The sequence below is a fragment of the Balaenoptera physalus genome (genome assembly GCF_965194825.1).
Source record: "Balaenoptera physalus genome assembly, chromosome: 5".
Lineage (NCBI taxonomy): Eukaryota > Metazoa > Chordata > Mammalia > Artiodactyla > Balaenopteridae > Balaenoptera > Balaenoptera physalus.
The window spans coordinates 35,810,739-35,833,139 of NC_138884.1; the positions used below are offsets into that span (position 1 = coordinate 35,810,739).

The 22,401-nt window shown below is 37.7% G+C and overlaps 1 protein-coding gene across 4 annotated transcripts in view; it reads right to left on the reverse strand.

The window, feature by feature from the left end:
* The window catches only part of LRBA (LPS responsive beige-like anchor protein), a 736,878-nt gene that overhangs the window by 37,211 nt on the left and 677,266 nt on the right, over positions 1 to 22,401 (reverse strand). For 3 of the 4 annotated variants that reach the window (XM_082463287.1, XM_082463288.1, XM_082463286.1), the window contains exons 49-51: positions 12,147 to 12,236; positions 7,180 to 7,372; positions 2,667 to 2,729 (exon numbers count right to left, since the gene is read on the reverse strand). In XM_082463287.1, the coding sequence (XP_082319413.1) occupies positions 2,667 to 2,729; positions 7,180 to 7,372; positions 12,147 to 12,236 (346 nt within the window). The remainder of the gene's footprint in view (positions 1 to 2,666; positions 2,730 to 7,179; positions 7,373 to 12,146; positions 12,237 to 22,401) is intronic. The other variant, XM_082463289.1, reaches the window with a different exon arrangement.

The following is a 22,401-nucleotide window of genomic DNA, read 5'->3' on the forward strand; positions in this document are numbered from 1 at the left end:
TGTCATGCTGGAAGGTGAACGCCTAGGTATCAAATCATTCTGCAAGGCAGGTGGTTTCCAATTCATTGTTTTCTATAAAATGGAAGGAGGATCTAATCATGCTGTCAATTGATAGATCATTAAAAATAAGTTTCAGTGATAGATTGTTAAAATGGTTATTTAATGATAGACTGTAAAAGTAATCCTTAATAATACATCACTCTGTGAATTTTGTCACATAACTCAGAAAGAGTTCAAAGATTTGAATGACCTTGTTAAAATAAGACTCTTTGCTTTCCCATCTATTTTCTTATGTGAGTAACATTCCTCAAAGCTTCCATCTACAAAAAAACCCCAAAAGATTAGAACTGTTGACAAATTCTGTCTCATTCAGCAACAAATAATGTTTATCCATGAATACATGAACAGAAAAGCCCTATTCATTTCATTAAAGCTGTATTTCCTATTTCCAATAAATATGTGTTTTATGTTCAATAATATTTATTAAAATTTAAAATTGTAATAAGTGTGTATTAATAATATTTGTAACAACTCAATGCAGATTAACTTTTTGAGCTGAGCCTTATGGTCACAGGAAATTTCAATGTTTAAATTTACATACATATTTTTATTGCTGAAAACAGTATAATAGGGTAATCAATTTTCTAAAGTTAAAATAAAATTGTGCAAGGAAAGTACAATGAAAATATAAATTCAAGATGAGAAAGGAATACGTAAGATTTTCAAATGTTAAAAGCTTTTTCATGCACTTTTTAAAACAGAAAATGCTGACTCTCAAGTGACTTTGATATTTAGATTCTACTGGATGTATTTAAAATTTTATACACTATGTCAAAAACTATAACCATTGTAACTATTTAAATTTGTGATGATGTCACATTTAAACTTTCAGATGTCAACTTAAAAATGTGTGAGAAGGTACGTGGTTTTAAACAATTATTTTAGGGGATACAGGAGCAAACAGTCTGAGGACCAAGGATCTAGATCAGGGAAGAAAACTATGGCCTGCAGGCTGAATCTGGCTTGTGCCTGGTTTTGTATATAAAATTTTATTGGAGCACAGCAATGCTCAGTTGTTTATATATTGTCTGTGGCTGCTTTTGTGCTATGACAGCAGACTTAAGTAGTTGTGTCTGAGACCTCATGGCCCACAAAGCCTAAAATATTGACTATCTGGCCCTTTACCAAAGAAGTTCACCATGCCTTGTCTAAAGGGTCACAATTTCTTAATTAATTTAGACTTTATGCTATATGATATTCATTGTCAAGGTTTAAGACAAACAATGATTCTATACTTGAGAAATCAGGCTTTGAGTAGCATAGCAAATGGGTTTTATTATTTTCCTGACTCTTAAAACTTTACCCAAGTGAGCATTTAAGTTTTTAAAAAATATATGGCAAATCATATCTACTCAAAGCAAAATAAGATTTAGGAACCAGGGTAGTAATTATCCTTCATATAGATAGTTACTTCTTAGATTTCTGCTTATATTTGGGGAAATGATGAAAGACTTAGTTTTGAGCTTAAGGTTACATTAGTTCATCTTGATAATTAATCTGCAAATGGTGGTCATTTAGCTCTCCACTGAAACAATGGTGTTAAAGACAAAAGAAGGTGACATACACATAGGGAACACCTTGAATTTTAAAATAATCAATGAGCTTATTCATATGCTTTATCTAAAAACTTAAAAATACTATCAAATTTACTTGTGCCAGGGCAATTTGACAAAATTGCAGGCCAAACATCCATGCTAGTAGCATACCCCTGCAGCTAGGTAATTAAGTTTTTTATTCTAAAAGTTATTGACTAAAATCTTCAATATCAAGGCTTAACACTCTTAGTGGGGCCACATTTGAAATCCCCACTATAGGCTGAAAAATGCTAAGCTGGAGATTTCAACTAACCTACTCAAAAAGCACAACAGCAATTAAATATTCTAAATCATCTGCTGCAGACAGTCATTTCATCCCAATGGCTCTTTCTGGTCTCCTCCTTTTTTCTTTTTTTTTTCACCCTGAACAAATTTAACCTCCAATGGCAATTTATTGGGCTGTAGGACCCCAGGAAAATGAATACAAATACCTTAACACTGCCATTGGCTGGGCCATATATTTCAACTTTGAAACTGCTCTGCAATTGCACATTAATCCCCTCAGATTGAATGGAGGGTCCAAGAAGAAAGGACTGATCTCCTTTAATGATGAAACCCTGGCACTACAGTTTTATTTTTCTCAACACAGTGCTGCTAAGAACCCCACTGTTATTATGAAAATTTCCCTAGCAAAGAAGCTCCGTCACATTACTGGTCCACCAATTCATCATAACGTGCCTCGCTCCTGCTCATCAACAAGTCTGAGTGATGAAAAGATCCAATATTATCCTGACAGAACTTCATGCGCATTCTCAATCACACATTATTACAGCATCCATATTAATTTTCAGTGACACGCGTCCTAGGCCTGTTCAAATTAGGCAAACCAACGAGGGGGAGTTGATGAAATACCAGCATAGCCACAGCTCATTGCATTCCAATTTGCATGCAAATGGTTTATCAGGAAAATTCCATTCCCAGCAACCAGCAAGTGAAAAACAACTGTAATCTACACTTCAGGGCCACCATACAGAGCTTAATGAATCGCAAAGAGAGAAGGAAGTGACAGACCTATGAGGGGATCGATTTCCACTGGCAGCTGGCATGGCTGGTCTTGTACAGCACCTTGATGAGCTGGAATTCACAAACGATAAAAAAAAGCATTATTTTTCATATACTAAACTACATTAAAATGCGTAAGTCAAATCTCATGTAGAATTGTTTCTAACCTCCAAATCTCTCATACGGTTTTATAAAATTTAAACAAAAAAAATTCCAGGTGCTTCTATGGCTAGCTTATTAAACATTTATTTTAGATTAGTGCTGTTCTGAACATGTGCCATCAGCAGTGGCTCCAGTCCTAGGCCATAAGCTATAGCAGATGCTTGACTGGCAACCTCTGATTCTGCAACAAAACAAAATTAAGTGGTAAGGCGCACTGAAAACAAAATGTGACAACCATCTGCTGACTGTAGCAAATACTATTTTTTTGTTACTTCTTAAAAAGGCAGTTTTGAATGCTGCAGCACAAAGGAGTCACAAAAATGTCAATTTATGATGGTGAAAGGGAAAGCTCTAAGTCAAGGACATTTAATGTTTCATCCATCACGTAAAATCAATCAATTGAAAGTTTGAATAAAAATAAAGCTATCTGCAGATAAATGTTTTAGTTAAATGCATTTGGCTGAAATGTTTTCCTAAAGATCTGATTGCAGTTTTAAAAAAACTTTTATTACTATTTAATATTTCCATAGTTTCAATTGAAAAATACTCTGAGAAGCAAGTGAGTAACAAAAATCAATCCATACTAAGAACAGTTTGTTTAATTCTCAAAATAGTTCTAAAGGTTCAGATGTACTTATTTTGTGATTGAAAAGAGATTCTGTAGGCTGTTTCCCTGTGAAAGGTAGAAGGACCTGAGGTGGAGAGGAAGTGCTGTGAGAAGCAGGAGTGACCACTGGCCAGCTGTGCAACCTTAAGCAAATCAGAAGCCCCAGAATGAAGGGTTTAGAATAGATGATCTTTTTCAGCTTTGTAAATCTGAGAGTTAAATTCTCGGTCCTTTTCCAAATGATTTTCCTCCAATAACTCAGCCATTCAATCTGGTCCGCATCTGCCTTTTATAGACTCATAAGCATTTAAACTACTGCTTGGTTGGTATCAGAGCTCTGCTTAATATCATCAGATACTAAGATTAAGATGATATTACTATCATCAGATTTTAAGAAGTCTTTCTGACTGTCCTTGAGGGGCTGAAAATAAAAATGGATACATTCCAATGTGTTCATTAGATTAATTCTACATTTCTGATGTTAGCACTTCCCCTGTTAGTAAATGCCAACTTTTCAAGGATTTTTCAATGATCTTTTGGAAGATCATTAATACTGATAAAATAACCTGAGTAAGTACAATATTAGCACTAAAAATTAGAGTTGAGTATATATAAGACATTAAAGTAGATGAAAAAAGGAAGGCATATGACTCCCTCTTTTACTGAAGGTATTGTCTTTGCTGATTACTAGCTCTGCCAGTAAAGAAATCACAGGGCACATATAGGGAATCATCAGGGAAAATGCACCACAGCCTCTGATTTACCCAACAGGGCCATTTACTTCCAGTAATACCAGTGCCAATCAACACTAATACCTTGAGAAGTTTCCTCTACAACTTTGAGAATCTGGGATCATAGAAACATTAAAACCAAACTGTCAGTGAAAGAGATTTAGGAGGTTAACTATCTTTGGTCATGCCTCAAATCCCAGTTCTGCCACTAACTGCCTGTGTGACCTTGGGCAAGTTATGTCGTCTCGGTGATTCAGATTCCTGCTCTGTAAAATAGGTTAGATGGGTTAGGTTGAACCACATGAAATCACCAATACCTGGCTTTCTGACCTACAGAAATGGCAATTTCAACCTAAATACAGAACCTACATCCTAAGGTTGTTGAGGGGATTCAGTGAGTTAATACGTGTGAAGTGATTAAAACAGTATTCAGAACCTACAAAATGCTCTATAAACATTAGGTGCCATTATTTTATTGTTTCAGACGCTCTGCAAGGTCCTTTGAGTGAGATGGAAGGATAAAGATGATTTTTCCCCTAAATCAGGACTCAGACACTGCATTGACAGGAGCTAACTGTCTAATGAACAAGCTATGGAAATCATAGAATCTCAGAAAAGAACCAGAATCTAAACTAAAAAAAACTGCAACATGAATTTGATATTCATTGAAAAAAAAGCTGTTAGGAAGTTTTGACATTTGTTTTAAATCAAGGCATACTGACAGGTGAAGGCAGCACAACATAGGATGAAAGACCAGATTTATGTAAATAAACATACCTGAAATGAGGCACAGATTTAATAAAATGGATGCTTAATATTTTTAGGTGTAGGTGTACTGAGAATTGGAGATCACAGTGTAGAAAGAGAATCACCTGTGTATTTCCATATGTTACCATTCTTTGTAATTTATCTGGTGAAGAGTTGTCGTACTATAAAGCCAGAGGATGGGGACAAAAACCACCAGTGACACGAGGTACAGACCCTAAGAAAGCCCACTAGGGAGAATTCTAGGCAAAGAACTGGCAAAACATATGCAGTCTCCCAAGCTCTTATCTTACAGAAAAGTGAGCTTGGGCTCAGAGCAGGTGGACGTACCATATGTGGTACTCCAGCAGAGGGACGCTGCCCCTAAATCACTTTACAGATCTATAGAAAAGTGGGCAGTAGGGAAGAGAACAGCTGACAATCAAGTACTGATACTACGGGGAGCCCAGGGAAATGGGCTTGCTCCAAAGGGGAGTGTCAGGAGCTCAGTCATCAGTGCTAACGACTAAGTATCAGCTGGAGACCTAGCAGCCCTCTGGTTGAGCCAGTTCAGGTCCTGCCGAGCTAGCTCATTGCTAGGCTAAGACTCAAGATAGGGGTGGAGAGTGCTCAGGGCTTTCTGGCAGTTGAAAAGTTTTGTCTCTCCTCACATGCACTGTCACTCTGTTTAAATTGAAGAGGTTCTCAGAGCCACCACAGCCAGCCACCCGGGATAAGCATGGTTTGCGGGGGCCCTTAGGCCACACACACTGGTGCTTTTGCCAAGCTCTAAGGGTAACTGCACACAGCAGAGGTAGATCCTCTGGTGTGCATGACAGAACACACCGTCAGCATGTTCTTCTTCTAATGAGTGGTATTTAGAGAAAGAAAGAAACAAAAAAGAAATCACAGTTGTTAATCAAATTATAATCTTTGGTCCCAAAATATAAGTATGTTATTTGCATACACATTTACCTCTGTAAGATATGTTCGTTTGAAGAAAAGGGACTAAAAGGGCCTAATAATAGAGATACTATACCTGCCTCGATTTTTACCTTCTCTACTGTTATGAAATCTATTCTCTAATCAAATATCACCATTCATTTCATTTCTAATGGCCAGGAAAATGGCTATATTTAAGAAATTCTGATACGAACCACAGATTCGTCATGATGCGTATCTTATTACATTATTAAACATAGTTATTAGTGCACCTACTTTTTGTTTGAACATCAATTCAATCCTGTTCCATTCTAAAATCTCTTGCATTTAACTTGGCATGAAGCCCTTCTTCAAGAATTTATATTTGTGCAACCATTTCAGGTATTATAATGGGTAATGCTTTATGCACATTTTACAGATTTAATAACAAGTTAACAGACTATTAAAATCTATCTTTTAAAATTTCCTACCTAAAACAATGGCTTGGGAAAAAAAGCCTATAATCTCCAGGACTTTAAAAGATTTTCCTTCTGTAAAAAAAGAATTTCTAACTAGTGGCCAAAAGGAACAGTGCTAAATCCAGATCCCAACATTCCTGTTCTAATGAGAGACAATAAATCACAGAGGGGTGATCATAAAATTTGAGTCAGAAAACTTGGGTTCAAACCTGGCTCTGCCACTGACTTGCCATATGTGATACTGAACAAGGCAAGCTCCCTGGGGCTCAGTATCTTCACTGATAAAATGTGGGCCTAGACTGGACGAACTCTCATGTCTCTTCAAATTTTGACTGTTTGTGATTCTGATGGTTATTTCAGTATCTTGCCATTAGTTACCCTAATTATTCAGCACTTAATGAAAGAACAGAATGTACTTATGGGGTTGTAATATTTTAGCTGGGTAATTTAAGTGCTCTTTTTTCTATCATCCACAACAAATACTTCCATGCCATGAACAAAAAGGCACATAGTAGACAATCAGAAGTGTTTATTGAGCAAATGAATAAGTGGAAAAAAGAGGAACACCTGATAAATAAATACATACTATTTATGGACACAATATAGAATATCATTATGTGAGAAATAATATTTATCTCCAAGTAATAAAGACAAACCACCAGATGCCAAAGAAGAGTTTATGTTTTAACTTTTGTATTATACGCCTCAGAGGGAACTTCTTTAAATCTTTCAAAGTATGTTTAATTTTGATTCAGACTAATGCTCAAAAACTAAAAAGCTTAAATGTTGAGATATAATATATTTAGGTGGATATTAAAATATCTTTATACAGTGTTCAGCAGTTACACTAGGCCTTATAAGGGTACTTCTTTACTTACCCGGAAGGTTGTGCCACTTGTTCACGGCAAACAGCCTGTTAGCAGTGACTGTGATCACAGCGGGAGTGGCCAACCCAGGCTGGGTGTTGGCCGCCACGTGAGTGACAGGGGAGTTGGAGGGGAACTTGAGAACCATGATAACATCCTGCTGAGCTTGGTCTGTGAACATCAATGGACTCTGCAGGAGGAGATACTGTTGAGTGGGCAAGACAAGATCCAAATATAGGAAGGAAAAGACAAGGAGAGACAAGAAAGAAAGGGTGCAGGAAAAGAACAGGGAAGACCATGTTAACACAAGTTGCAAGTGAGAGCACAGCGAAGCAGAAAGGCTTATAGAAACAGCAATTAGTATTTGTTTGGTTTTCATGTATGTCATTAGTTGAATTTCTAGGTGACTGAAGTAAACTACATTAACAGAAACACTTTAAAAATCCATAAACTTTATTAACTCCCTTCCCCACCCAATTCCCATGAAGAACTAAAAGAATGATTTGATTTCAATTCTAAATAGGCAAAGTATTGGGGATTGTGTTAAACCATTCCAATTGCTATTATGTGTCAAGTATTGATACAAAAGAGAAAAAAAAAAGGAATGAGAATAGGCAATAGGCACAAAAGCAAGCCACGGTAATTTCCAAAGATCATCAAAAGTTGTGTTGAGTTAGCATGAAGATTTTGACAACTAAATAATGAGATAATTAATTAACAAATATATTTAAAAATAATAGTTGTACAGCATGCATGTATTATTATAGTAGAGAAATAATTTATGAACGTAATACACAAACTTAATTATAAAGGTGTTTCAAAGCAATGCATAATTAAATGTACTTGTAAAAACAATATATTTATATAGTGTACCAAGTCATAAACACTACCCTATTATAATGCAAATGCCACTGCTTTCTGCTGCAGCTAAGGATAAAGAGAAATAGCTAGATGCCCCCCTCCCTCTTGGTAAAGAAACTAAAGCTCAAGACTTTTGATTTCTCCTTTGAAAAGCAAAAAGTAACTGAAAATGTTAAACAAAACATTGTTCTAATAACTAGCAAGAAAATAAATCTGGAAGACTACTAAGATTTAGAACATTCTTACAAACCATATGTCATAATCTGAGACATACATAACACCACTCTGATTTATTGGCTTTATTTATACTTTGTGGTAGTATGCTATCACGCAGTAATTGCACTGTGCATTTTCAGCAAATCTCCTCTACCATGTCTATTTTCTAATAGCTGATTAGTATCATTCAGAATCGAAACACTTTGATGAAGTGCTTCTGGCTGCTTTCCTCTTGCCATATTTCAAAACACCAGGTATATGTAAATGTGTAGGCACATATATTTAACACGTATTTATTCAGAGTTGCTAATAAAAAATTAAATACATTTGCATTTTTATTATCAGTGCTTTTTAAAAAAAGTTATTAAGAGTACTTAGAAAAACATATTGCACTAAGAATTCCTATTTGCACTCTTTGCATAAAGGTGTAAATAAAGGCAGCTAATAAGCTACCCAGACACCCTTCTAAGCAAGTGGCTAAAAGCCAATCAATATTATGAGTTAATCCTCCCTGGATGCTCATTCAATTAAAGGTGTCAGTAATGCCTCATCTGATGTGGCCTCAATTAAATCCAACTATCTGATGGTGTGAAAACACAGGGGGATACAGCAACAGCAGCAAAACCAGACAAATAGGCAGCCTTCGTGTGCCTGCTAATTACTACACCTGGTGTGTATTATGGCGCATGCACTTAACGCAGCACGAGGTGGCTTTAATTTCTGCCACATTCGTGTGTGCGTGTGTGTGTGTGCTGCAGTGATGGTTGATGGGGGAACACATCTGAATGGTAGTAAAAAACAATTAATAACATTTGGGTCTTTGATTTTTCAAACCTCTGATATCAATAAGTAACCTTTCCTATACAGAGAACCTCTTACACAGTTTTAAGGAATTCTGTGAAATTGGGTAAAAATGAGAAACAATCAGCCAACCACAAAATATCCTATAAGCTAGCTTTGATGGAGTTCTGGGAAAAGGAAACGAATGTCATTTCAGAACACCAAGCCTTACTTTTCAACTGCGTAGGTTTTTTAAAAAAATAATATTTACTAAAGTCAATTTATAAACTCTGAGAAAGTCAGACTAAAACATACATCATGAAGTCTCACTGAAAGGAAGTTGATACATATTTCTGAGCTTAACAGCTCATGTTGTAAATACAATTAGGCTCAAATTGAATAATTCCAATGTTTATGCCCTTAAAAAAACACAGGAAAATCTCTAACGTATAGGAAGAATGTCTTGTTTACACAGTGCCTCTAGTGGCCATCTCTTAGCCACATGGCAAGGACAAGCCCTTTTCCATAGAAAGCCGCAGACACCATATCCAGAACCGTCCCCTGCATCCTTCCAACAAGCTGTCTCTCCGGCTGTTCCTGTGCATTTCATCCTGACTAGAGCTCCCAGTGCAGGCAAGTAGCAGGAAACTCTCGGGGGCACCATCACATCCTTGGCTAGTGAGTATGGAATAAGGAACACTAGAAATAAGAAAAAGCCCAGCCCAGCATACTGGGCTAGTCTAGAGCCACAGTAACAGCTATGGATGAGCGGGACAACTGGTCAAATAGGGGCAAGAGAAAAAACCCTCATCCAATCCTGGGTGCCTCTGCGAGCCCAGTATGAGGTAGAAGTAGGAAATTGCTAGCCAGATTTCATTCGGTTTTCCCAGATTAAGTATGCACTCGTTGACAACTCTGGTTTCTTTCTAACACACCTTTCTTTCCCACCCACATATGTATAAGAGGAAAAGCACAATTTGCACAGGTCTGAAAAGGAGTTCAGGTATTCGATTCAGAGGATGAGGATAATGGGAGAGATGGCCTCCCATCCTCAAATAAGCATGTGCCTTCCCAGCCTTGCCACCCTCGGGACAGTAAAGCTGATCTGCCTCAGTGAACCAGTCATCCTTTTGCCATGGAGAGAGGCTTGGCAGTAGGAACTCCCTCTTGGTCCCAGTGACCAAGGCTGTGCCGTGACCCAGGTAGAAAGTCAATGGAGCAGTGGAGGTGTTTCCATTAGCCAGCACCACAGCAGTCTGCATCTCATTGACAAGCTATTACTAAAACTAATTCCAAACCCCACACATAAATCATTCTTACTATTTTTATGGCATTATCTTCCATTGTTCTTGCCAAATGTTCGTTTTTTGAGTAGCCTTTTCACTAAAGCTACCCTTTATGTTCTTTTAAATATGATTTCACCTGCTTAAAAACACTGAGGGGAAAAGGTGATGCAAACAATTTTTTAAATGCTTGTAGTTTATAATAATGGTCAATTCATATAGAGAAAGAAGGGGGAAAAAAGACTTGGAAGAAGAAAGAAGATGACAAAGAGGGCAAAAGGGGAAAAGACACAAAGAAGAAGGAAATATGGAAAGAGAAAGGAAGAAAGAGAAAGAGGGTCAGAGGCAGAGAGGACCACATCTGTATCCCTGGCCCTCTTGGCATCCAACAAAATTCTACCATTCTAAGCCACAACATGGAATCAGAATCCATTTTAAATTATTCAGGGACTTCCCTGGTGGCACAGTGGTTAAGAATCTGCCTGTCAATGCAGGCGACATGGGTTCGAGCCCTGGTCCGGGAAGATCCCACATGCCGCGGAGCAAGTAAGCCCGCGAGCCACAACTACTGAGCCTGTGTGCCACAACTACTGAAGCCCGCATGCCTAGAGCTGATGCTCCACAACAAGAGAAGCCACCGCAATGAGAAGCCCACGCGCCGCAATGAAGAGTAGACCCCGCTCGCCACAACTAGAGAAAGCCTGTGCCCAGCAACAAAGACCCAACGCAGCCAAAAATAAATAAATAAATAAATAAGTAAATAAATTTAAAAAAAATTATTCATTACATTTATGGAAATAGACGTTATATCCCCTACTCTGAATTTAAAACGGTAATGAGCAACCTGTTTTATTGAGGGACAATTCAAGAAAAAATATAATACCTATCGCCTGTAGTTTTAAAATATGATTTTTGTCATGCCATTCAGTATTTGTTCCTATGCTGAATTTTCTTTATCATTAAAGTATTTCCCCCTGAAATTTCAGGAACCATAAAAGAGGAACAGCCACATATTTTACAGCTCTAGTCTATTTCCCTACTCCTGATTCTGGGCTGGCCTCTGACTGACTTGCTTTTGACCAATAGAATGCGGCATAAACAGTGTTACGCACGTTCAAAAGCAAGCTTCAAGAAGTCATGCCGAAGTGTTCTCCTGGAACACGGCTCCCACCATGGGAGTGGCCTGGGCGAACTTCCTTGATGATGAAAGACCACGTGGAAAGAGCGGACTGGCGTCTCAGCACCTGCCCCAGCAGTCCGTGAGGGAGCCAAGGTGAAAGACAAGAAATGCCCATCTGTCCCTCAGAATCACAGGAAATATAAATCACTGTTTTATGCACTAAGCTTTGGATGTATAGTATATCATCATCGTCATCATCATTTTTTCCTCCAAGGTCCCTGACTCTCAGTAACATTTCCTACATATTAGGATTACTTCCCAAACTGAAATTCCCAAACTGAAAAACATATTGGGATGTAAAGAATAAACACAATAGGAAAACTAATCTAGACACTCATAGGGTCAAATCAGAAAAGTTATCCATCCCATGTCTGGAGATTCTGTCCTAGAGTGAGGGTATGAGACAATTATGGACCCTTTAATTCTGCAACACAGAGCACAACCTGATGAAATACTAGAGCACTGGAGCAACGTCTGCTTCCCGAAGACTGCAGGAGAACAGGCCATATTTGCTGGCTGTTAGCAAGTTCACAAAGAGTGCATAAGAAGAACAGGCCCAGATGTGGTGGAGAATCTCAAGCACAATGAAAAACAGTTATGAATGTCAAGCAGGGTCTCAAATAGAGGCAAGAAATGAGGAGAGTGCAGGCAGCACTTACCGCTTGCATGGCAGAACCTCTAGGAGGATGGGGCTCTATGAGGAGCTGAGAAGGCGTCTGCCCAAAACTTCGGATTTGTGCTTCGACAGCCTGGAAAAGGCATGGGCAAGTTTGAGGGTTAAGAGGTGCTAATTACAGGCAAAAGAACCACAACTGTCACCTGAAAATGTCATTCCATACTTCTGGCTTATTTCATGTTGGAAATCAACCTTGTATTTTCACAGTGGGGCTAAGCACCTGGTAGGGCATTGAGGGTGAGGTCATTCTTCACTACCGTGGAAGCTGTTCCTACAAAACCCTGCAAAACTTTCTCATCTTGCTCAGTGATAGGAAACAGAAACCAGCTATTACAATCAGAAATTGTCCTTTTTGGCTTCATCTCTGTTTTCTTGCATTTTTTCCCCTGCTTGCATCATCCCTGATGACTAAAGCTAATCTTTTACAGGTATAGAGAAAACCTACTGCTGCTTTGATTCTAGGCCCCATCTCACCCTGGGAAGTAGAAAAAAGAAACCCAGCACCTGTGAAAATCGCTTGATGCTATTACTTTTGAAGAGCATTATTGTTGACAGTCTCTTTGAACCTAAGTGGCTAAACAACAAAGTAAAAGCCATATGTTGTATCCAAGCATGAGAGGGTTAACCCGGGGACTGACCAAACACAAGAAACATGTGTGTGCGCCGTTTTCGAAAGATGTGTGCCTGTGCCCTTTGTCGCGCGCTTCCGACCACAGCTCTTCCTGTACACCCAGCAGAGATGCTCACTTCCCAACCTCATCAAGGAAAACTGTTAAATGCCAGATGCGGTCACTATCTGTAATGATTTTATTTGTTTACTTGTTTATGCCTGTCTCCTCCCACTAAAATACAAGATCCATGAGAGCGAGGACCTTACCTCTCTCTTCTTCACTCTTAGATCCCTAAATTGGGTGAATGAATAAATGCTATAGTATGTGTGAGGGGACAGAAGGAAGCAAAGATACATAAAGATGACCTCAACACCCCACACAGTCAGTATTCTTAACTTCTGGGCTAAAAGGATGAAGAAAACCTCTTTGTAAGGGAATATATGTTCATCATGCTATTTTTTAATCCTTAAGAAAATGAGTATTCAATTATTATATGTGCTACAAGACTGTAGGCAATTAATAAATCATAAACAGGGAAATACAGTCATTATCCAGTATTAGTTTCCTTTTTTTATTTGGTAAGGATACCATTAGTAGTCCTTTACGATGACCTTTGAAGAAACAATGATAGCAATTCATTCATTTATGCATTCAATCATAATCGTCAACTATGTATACAGCAGTATTAGGTGTCAATGTTTCTGCCCTTGAAGAAAGTATTCCTAATATAGAAAGCAGGGCATGTATTTGGATGGTTGAGTAACAGTTTGATGCAGTCAGTCCAATAAATTCAAGGAATGCACTATGACTTGCTTAGGCAGAAAAGACTGGAAAGCACCTCTGTGAAAGCTGAGTGTTATGGTGGAAGCAGCACAGGCTTTGAAGTCGCACGGACCATGTGCAAATCCTGACTGCACACCACTTAAAAGCTATGTGACCTAGGGCAAGTCATTCAACCTAAGTTTCAATTTTTTTCCTGTAAAATGTGGATAATAGTACCAACCTCATAGTGTTATATTAATGAATAAATGATATATATGTAAAAAACACAGTGAAGTGCTTATTAGTAGAGATTAGACCCTCAAAATGCAGCCAACAAATACTCATTGAGGGGCTTCCCTGGTGGCGCAGTGGTTAAGAATCCACCTGCCAATGCTGGGGACAGGGGTTTGAGCCATGGCCCGGGAAGATCCCACATGCCGCGGAGCAACTAAGCCCGTGCGTCACAACTACTGAAGCCCACCTGCCACAACTACTGAAGGCCACACACCTGGAGCCTGTGCTCCACAATGAAGAGCAGCCCCCGCTCCACGCAACTAGAGAAAGCCCGCGCGCAGCAATGAAGACCCAAAGGAGCAAGATAGATAAATAAATAAATAAATAAATAAATTTATATTAAAAAAAATACTCATTGAGGGCTGCTAACAACACCAATAACAAATATTTATTTAGTACTTATTATTGCCAGGAACTTATCTAAGTGATTTTACTATCTTATATCACTTAATCTTTAAATTGTATGATGTGAGTACTTTACTATATCCATTTTATAGATAAGGAAAATAATGCACAAAGAACTTAAGTATCTTGTCCAAGGTCACACGGTATTTAAATGGCAGACTCAAAATGTGCACCCCAGCAGCTTGATTCTAGAGCTCATATGCTCAACCATTAAGCTACTCTTTCTCCTTATCTGTTGCCAGGGACTATGCCAGGGCCTAGCGATAAGACTGAGCACACAAAAAACATGAGCTTACAATATAATGACTGAATTAATAAAGTACCTCTAATATCAACATCATCATCATCATTACAGTCAACAAAGTATGTGCACACACAATTAGAGCAGCACGCTAGGCAAGGGTTGGTTTTATATAGTAGGAGATAAGGCTGGTCTCAGACTTCAGAAACCAGAAAAGGAGCCAATAGGAAGTAAGGAGTAGAGACTAGGATCATTTCAGAACAGCACCTAAAACATCTTTTGATGGGGTAAAATCAATTTATGATCAACATCAAGGACAGTACTGAGGAAAAAAATATCACAAAAGGGCAACTTGAAGCTTAAGGTAGTCACAAAGAAGGACGTGGGAGCACTGCTCTTTTATGATATATGGATTTATGACTTGCTTTATGAATGTGAACCTTAAGTCTCTTTTAAAAACAGTTAGCAAGGCCAGTGCCCTTTCCTTTGACTGCTGCTGCCTTCGGTAGTCCCCGCCCAATAGCCCACATGCATTTCCCCTCATTAAAAAGAAGAGGATCTATATTTCTGTTTTTGTGCCAGTACCATACTGTCTTGATTACTGTAGCTTTGTAGTATAGTCTGAAGTCAGGGAGCCTGATTCCTCCAGCTCCATTTTTCGTTCTCAAGATTGCTTTGGCTATTCGGGGTCTTTTGTGTTTCCATACAAATTGTGAAATTTTTTGTTCTAGTTCTGTGAAAAATGCCAGTGGTAGTTTGATAGGGATTGCATTGAATCTGTAGATTGCTTTGGGTAGTAGAGTCATTTTCACAATGTTGATTCTTCCAATCCAAGAACATGGTATATCTCTCCATCTATTTGTATCATCTTTAATTTCTTTCATCAGTGTCTTATAATTTTCTGCATACAGGTCTTTTGTCTCCTTAGGTAGGTTTATTCCTAGATATTTTATTCTTTTTGTTGCAATGGTAAATGGGAGTGTTTTCTTAATTTCACTTTCAGATTTTTCATCATTAGTGTATAGGAATGCAAGAGATTTCTGTGCATTAATTTTGTATCCTGCTACTTTACCAGATTCATTGATTAGCTCTAGTAGTTTTCTGGTAGCATCTTTAGGATTCTCTATGTATAGTATCATATCATCTGCAAATAGTGACAGCTTTACTTCTTCTTTTCCGATTTGGATTCCTTTTATTTCTTTATCTTCTCTGATTGCTGTGGCTAAAACGTCCAAAACTATGTTGAATAATAGTGGTGAGAGTGGGCAACCTTGTCTTGTTCCTGATCTTAATGGAAATGGTTTCAGTTTTTCACCATTGAGGACAATGTTGGCTGTGGGTTTGTCATATATGGCCTTTATTATGTTGAGGAAAGTTCCCTCTATGCCTACTTTCTGCAGGGCTTTTATCATAAATTGGTGTTGAATTTTGTCAAAAGCTTTCTCTGCATCTACTGAGATGATCATATGGTTTTTCTCCTTCAATTTGTTAATATGGTGTATCGCATTGATTGATTTGCGTATATTGAAGAATCCTTGCATTCCTGGAATAAACCCCACTTGATCATGGTGTATGATCCTTTTAATGTGCTGTTGGATTCTGTTTGCTAGTATTTTGTTGAGGATTTTTGCATCTATGTTCATCACTGATATTGGTCTGTAGTAGAAAGCCCAGAGGTAAACCCATGCACATATGGTCACCTTATCTTTGATAAAGGAGGCAAGAATACACAGTGGAGAGAAGACAGCCTCTTCAATAAGTGTTCAATAATTCTTTTCAATAAGTGGTGCTGGGAAAACTGGACAGCTACATGTAAAAGTATGAAATTAGAACACTCCCTAACACCATACACATAAATAAACTCAAAATGGATTAAAGAGCTAAATGTAAGGCCAGACACTATCAAACTCTTAGAGGAAAACATAGGCAGAACACTCTATGACATAAATCACAGCAAGATCCTTTTTGACCCACCTCCTAGAGAAATGGAAATAAAAAGAAAAATAAACAAATGGGACCTAATGAAACTTAAAAGCTTTTGCACAGCAAAGGAAACCATAAACAAGAAGAAAAGACAACCCTCAGAATGGGAGAAAATATTTGCAAATGAAGCAACTGACAAAGGATTAATCTCCAAAATTTACAAGCAGTTCATGCAGCTCAATAACAAAAAAACAAACAACCCAATCCAAAAATGGGCAGAAGACCTAAATAGACATTTCTCCAAAGAAGATATACAGATGGCCAACAAACACATGAAAGAATGCTCAACATCATTAATCATTAGAGAAATGCAAATCAAAACTACAATGAGATATCATCTCACACCGGTCAGAATGGCCATCATCAAAAAATCTAGAAACAATAAATGCTGGAGAGGGTGTGGAGAAAAGGGAACCCTCTTGCACTGTTGGTGGGAATGTAAATTGATACAGCCACTATGGAGAACAGTATGGAGGTTCCTTAAAAAACTAAAAATAGAACTACCATAAGACCCAGCAATCCCACTACTGGGCATATACCCTGAGAAAACCATAATTCAAAAAGAGTCATGTACCAAAATGTTCATTGCAGCTCTATTTACAATAGCCAGGACATGGAAGCAACCTAAGTGTCCATCAACAGATGAATGGATAAAGAAGATGTGGCACATATATACAATGGAATATTACTCAGCCATAAAAAGAAACGAAATTGAGTTATTTGTAGTGAGGTGGATGGACTTAGTCTGTCATACAGAGTGAAGTCAGAAAGAGAAAACCAAATACCATATGCTAACACATATATATGGAATCTAAGAAAAAAAAAAAAAGTCATGAAGAACCTGGGGCAAGACGGGAATAAAGACACAGACCTACTAGAGAATGGACTTGAGGATATGGGGAAGGGGAAGGGTAAGCTGTGACAAAGTGAGAGAGTGGCATGGACATATATACACTACCAAACGTAAAATAGATAGCTAGTGGGAAGCAGCCGCATAGCACAGGGAGATTAGCTCGGTGGTTTGTGACCACCTAGAGGGGTGGGATAGGGAGGGTGGGAGGGAGGGAGACGCAAGAGGGAAGAGATATGGGAACATATGTATATGTACAACTGATTCACTTTGTTATAAAGCAGAAACTAACATACCATTGTAAAGCAACTATACTCCAATAAAGATGTTAAAAATAATAATAATAAAAAGAAGGGGAGCAGGGAACAGATTGCTTCCACACTGGGCCTATGGAGTCAGATGGTTCAGAGTGCTAATCTTGACTTCACCATTTATCTGCTGCATGACTTTGAACAAGTAGCTTAATCTGTTTCCCCATTGATAAAATAAAGATAATAATAATAATGCCTAGCTCATAGAATTGTTTGGAAAATTAAATAATACATATAAAGTGCTTAGCATAATACCAAGCACATAAAAGGCACTAAATAAAATGTTGCATTATTGTTGGGTTTGGGGCTCAGCATGATCCCCGTTTAACACAGCTAAAATAGAGAAGGAAGAAAAGCTTCAGGAGTTTACAATGAGCATGATGATGATGAATACATTATTGAAAAAAACTGAAATCTGGCTCAGGATTTCCAAGTATACTGCAGGGCTAAGTGCCCAGAGACAGGGAGATCTCCTTGGAGGTTCAGAGAGCAGTCTAAAACATAAGGAACTGTATACCTCAGTCCTTATGGAAGCTGTGCTATTTGCAAGAAAGGGATAAATATGCAAACTATGATCTAAGGCAAAATCAACAGGTCTTAGTGACTGATGACTTTGAGCAATGAAGAAAAGAGAAAAGACAACACGAATTCTTTTCTTTTGAACTTGCATATTTTAGAGTAGTAAGGCAATAAATAGAAATACAAGTTTCTGTGAGGGAGAACTAGTGATAGCCGTCGAGCCAGGTTGAGATGTCCAGTGCTCAAAAGAAAGCCCGGGACTCGCTCTGGGATGAAACATCAGAGGTATTGATTTGGGTGTCATTCATGCAAGAGAAATTCAAGTCAATGGTTTTTGATCTTGCCCTCTCACTGTGTTTATGTGTGTATCCTGCAGAATAGAGCTCAAACTCTCCTTTATATAATACTGCCCTGATCAAATGTCTTCAATTAACTGCCAGTACTTAAAAGACAAAGGCCTACTCCTTGATATGAGGCACTGAGAAGAATGCTATATAATTTCTATGGTATCCTTGACAAAAAATAAATAACTTCATTCGAATCACATGAAAATATCAGAAAGACAAATTAAGGGACATTCAACAAAATATCTGACCACTTTTCACAAATATCAAGACCATTAAAGAGAAGCAAAGACTGAGTCACTGTTACATATAGAAGGAAACCAAGAAAGTATCAACTAAATACAACGTGGAATTCTGCATAAGATCATTGGACAGAAAAAGAATCGTTAAAGAATGTGATGACATTTCACAAGGTCTGTAGTTTAGTTAATTATATTGAACCAACGTTATTTTTATGGTCTTGATCGTTTTACTAAGATTATGTAAGGTGCTGATCTTAGGGGAGCCTGGGAAGAAATGTACACAGGAAATTTTTCTACTATGTTTGCAACTTGTCTGTGTCTAAAATTATTCAAAATAAAAAATTTAAAAAGAAAAAAAAAGATAAAGACCTACCGCTAGGCAATGTAAGTCTTCCTACCTCTCTAACTTTTATTCCCTCATCCTATGCCCTGTACTGTCAAGCTGATTTTCTTCCACAAATGTAACCAGCCATTTCTGCCTTACGTTTTCTCTCATGCCGCTGACTCTCCTAGATTAGTTCTCCTCATCTTTAGTTTTCTAAGTTATACCCCTCTCTAGAAAACCCTGCTTGAGTTCTACCTTGTTGGTGTAACATTTCCCAAATCTTATAGCCTATTCATGCTGCTGATTACATACTTGACTCAGGCTTCCTTGTAATGTTATTTAGCTTTTATGAGATTACTGGTCTGTCTCAGCAACTATACTATAGGGTCAGAGTATCATATTTTAGTAGTGTGCAGCAGGAAGAACAGTACCTTGTACATAGTATTCACACAACAAAAAAGTTTACTGAGTACCTTTTATACAGCAAGGCCGCCCAGACCCTTGTGCCTCATCTAGGGTTATACTGGGACAAAAAACAAGCACGGTTCTTGATGAGGCAAAATGGGGGTGAGGAGGAGAATGGGGGAGTGATATGTGAAGGCTGATAGCTGCTGTTACAAAGCAGTCAAAAGAGTCTTTCTTAGAAAAGTTCTGAAGGATGTCACTAAAGGCAGTAATTCTCACTTTCAGCCCCCTACACACCTGAGGGATATGACAACACTCCAGTGTCTCCCTGTAGCAGTGATTCTTAAGGGCTAAGTGAGAAATCCTGGGGGAATATGTGTGATTTGAAAAAGCCCCTCAAGTAATTTTGTTTATTACTCTCTTCACTTTTCCCTTCAGCCCTTTGTATACAGCAATAGAAAATTCAGAGGCATAAAGGAGGTTTGAAATCACAGGAAACATACAGGTATAACATTCAGGAAGGTGAATAGGTAAGAGCGTAGCTTAATGAACTCTACCAAATGCCTAAACTGTTTTTAATGAACTCTCCTTCACCAAGAGAGTTTTGGTCCCAGGTGATATATTTTTAGAATTTGTTTATTATGTTAAATTTTTATTATGGAATAGGATAATGGATCCCTATGTACCCATTAGTCAATTTCAATAATTATTAACACGTTTGGCCGTAGGTTATTTTAAGGTGGTGGTTCAGCCTAGGCAATGTGCTAGAAAGATTTATTGGAAAATAGGAGACTGTGCCTACCTTTAAGCAGTTTATTTTTTCAAGTCTACTGCAAAACTACACTGAGAACAAAAATATCAAAAAATGACCCCAAATTGTAAACATTAGCCAGCAGCCTTCATCTTTGTTCAGAAGGGTTAAACACACCTGGACTTGAAAGGAGATGTTCAACCCTAAAGCTGCAAATGTGATTATGTGACTTCTCTAGTTAAAATCCTTCCACCCAAATTCCTTATCACGGCGTGGCCCCGTAGCATGGGGTTAAGTATGCAGACACTGCAATCAGACCGCCTCAGTTCAAATATTAGCTTTATCACATATTAGCTGAGTGACTCCGGCAAGTTATGCCTTAGTTTCCTCGTCTACAAATGGTAATAATGACAGTGGGTCTTTATTGGGTTGCTGTGAAGATTAAATGAGATAATATAAAACACTTGGGACAGTTCTTGACAGGTCAGTGTTTGATGTTATTATTACAGCATATACATAAAAGACAACATGGTGTCTGGCTGAGGTTAAGAAAGCATTTAATAAATGTTACTAACCACTTATAGTTAAGGTTAATAATAGTAATCTAGCTCCTGCCTATGTTTCCAGTCTCATGCCCTGACACTGTCCCTCTCACGCTCTATAACGTGTGATGTAATGTGTCAAACTGCTTCCGTATTTGTTTTCCGATTTTTTCTATTCCCTTTCTCTGTGCGGTTGCCTCCTCTTCATTCTTTAAGACTCAGCTCAGCATCTCTGTACTCTGAGAAATCTCTTTCTAGATCTCAGCCAGACTGTTGCTGCCCCGCCCTGTTGCTTTGGAGCAACGTGCACAGACCCCTACTACTACTTAACTAAAATTCTAATTACTGGTCTAATTTCTATCTTATCAATTAGACTATAAGTCTTCCTGAGACCAGGGACTTCTAAGTATTTCTGTGCTTCTGGGGGCCTGACACACAGTAGGTGCTCAATCAGTATTTACTTAATGAATGAATGGTTATCCAAGTCAGCGTAATTCAGCAGGTATGCAGCTAAGAGATACACTCCTAACGCTATTATAGAGCAGCCCAGCACTGAAAAAACATTCTATTAAACATTTCTACTACTTTGCTGTACAGCAAGAAACTAACACAACATTGTAAAGCAACTATATTCCAATAAAAATTTTAAAAATTTTCTACTGAAAAGCTTACTTCATTCTTATTCATCAATTCCCAATTATTTCTGTAAATAGCTTGTTACTACTTTCTATAATAAACCTGAATTCAGCAGGCAGCATTCCAGATGTTGAAATACATAGTAATAAAAAAAGACTATGCAAATACTTCAAGACATTCCAGTAAAACCACATATTTATGTTTTATAAACAGCATCTCAAATATTACCTAGAGAATTTATTAATGGATTTCTAAATGGAAATATTATGAAAAGATTTTCAGCAAGTTGTGCATTCTATTGTTTTCTGTGCCAACCATTGCATACTTGCATGATTTTATGGCTATATAGAGAGAAAGGGATATTACATATAGAGAGAATATAGATACACACACTAGATAAAACAAAAGAATGAAAGAAAAGAGAGAAAAGTAAAGGAAAGTAGACTGGCTTAGTGACAATGTAGGGCTTCAACTTAACCGTGACTATTTTAGTCTCTCTGAAGTGGTCTTTTTAATCTAACAGAGGAAACAAGTTAACTCAGTACAACACTTAGTAACCAACAATAAAGCTGTAAAACTTTATTTTAAGATGAGTTTGGGGGAGGAATAACTTAAACATATGGATGCAATTAAGGTAAACACATATGTACTCTGCTTTTTTTTAAGCACACAACTCTGAAATTGCATTTTATCCCCTATATATTTACATCTAAAAGCACTATAAAATTGGGATAGGGAAACTGAAAAAATCATTTATTAAGAAATAACATGCCATTTATTAGTATATTAAAAATTTCTGACATTACCAAAATTAAGTACTAGAAGGCTATCTTAAGATTCTAGAGTAACTCCTTACCGAAAGATATTTACAAATCCAAATAAGACTTCATATTTTGGATTTCAGAATTAATTCACTTTTCAATGTTTAAAAAGAGTCACAATAAGGCCATTTAGTGATTTCTCCTGTGTTACGTATCATATTATCACTTGTGCCTATTTCTCCCCCTTGCCCTTCAC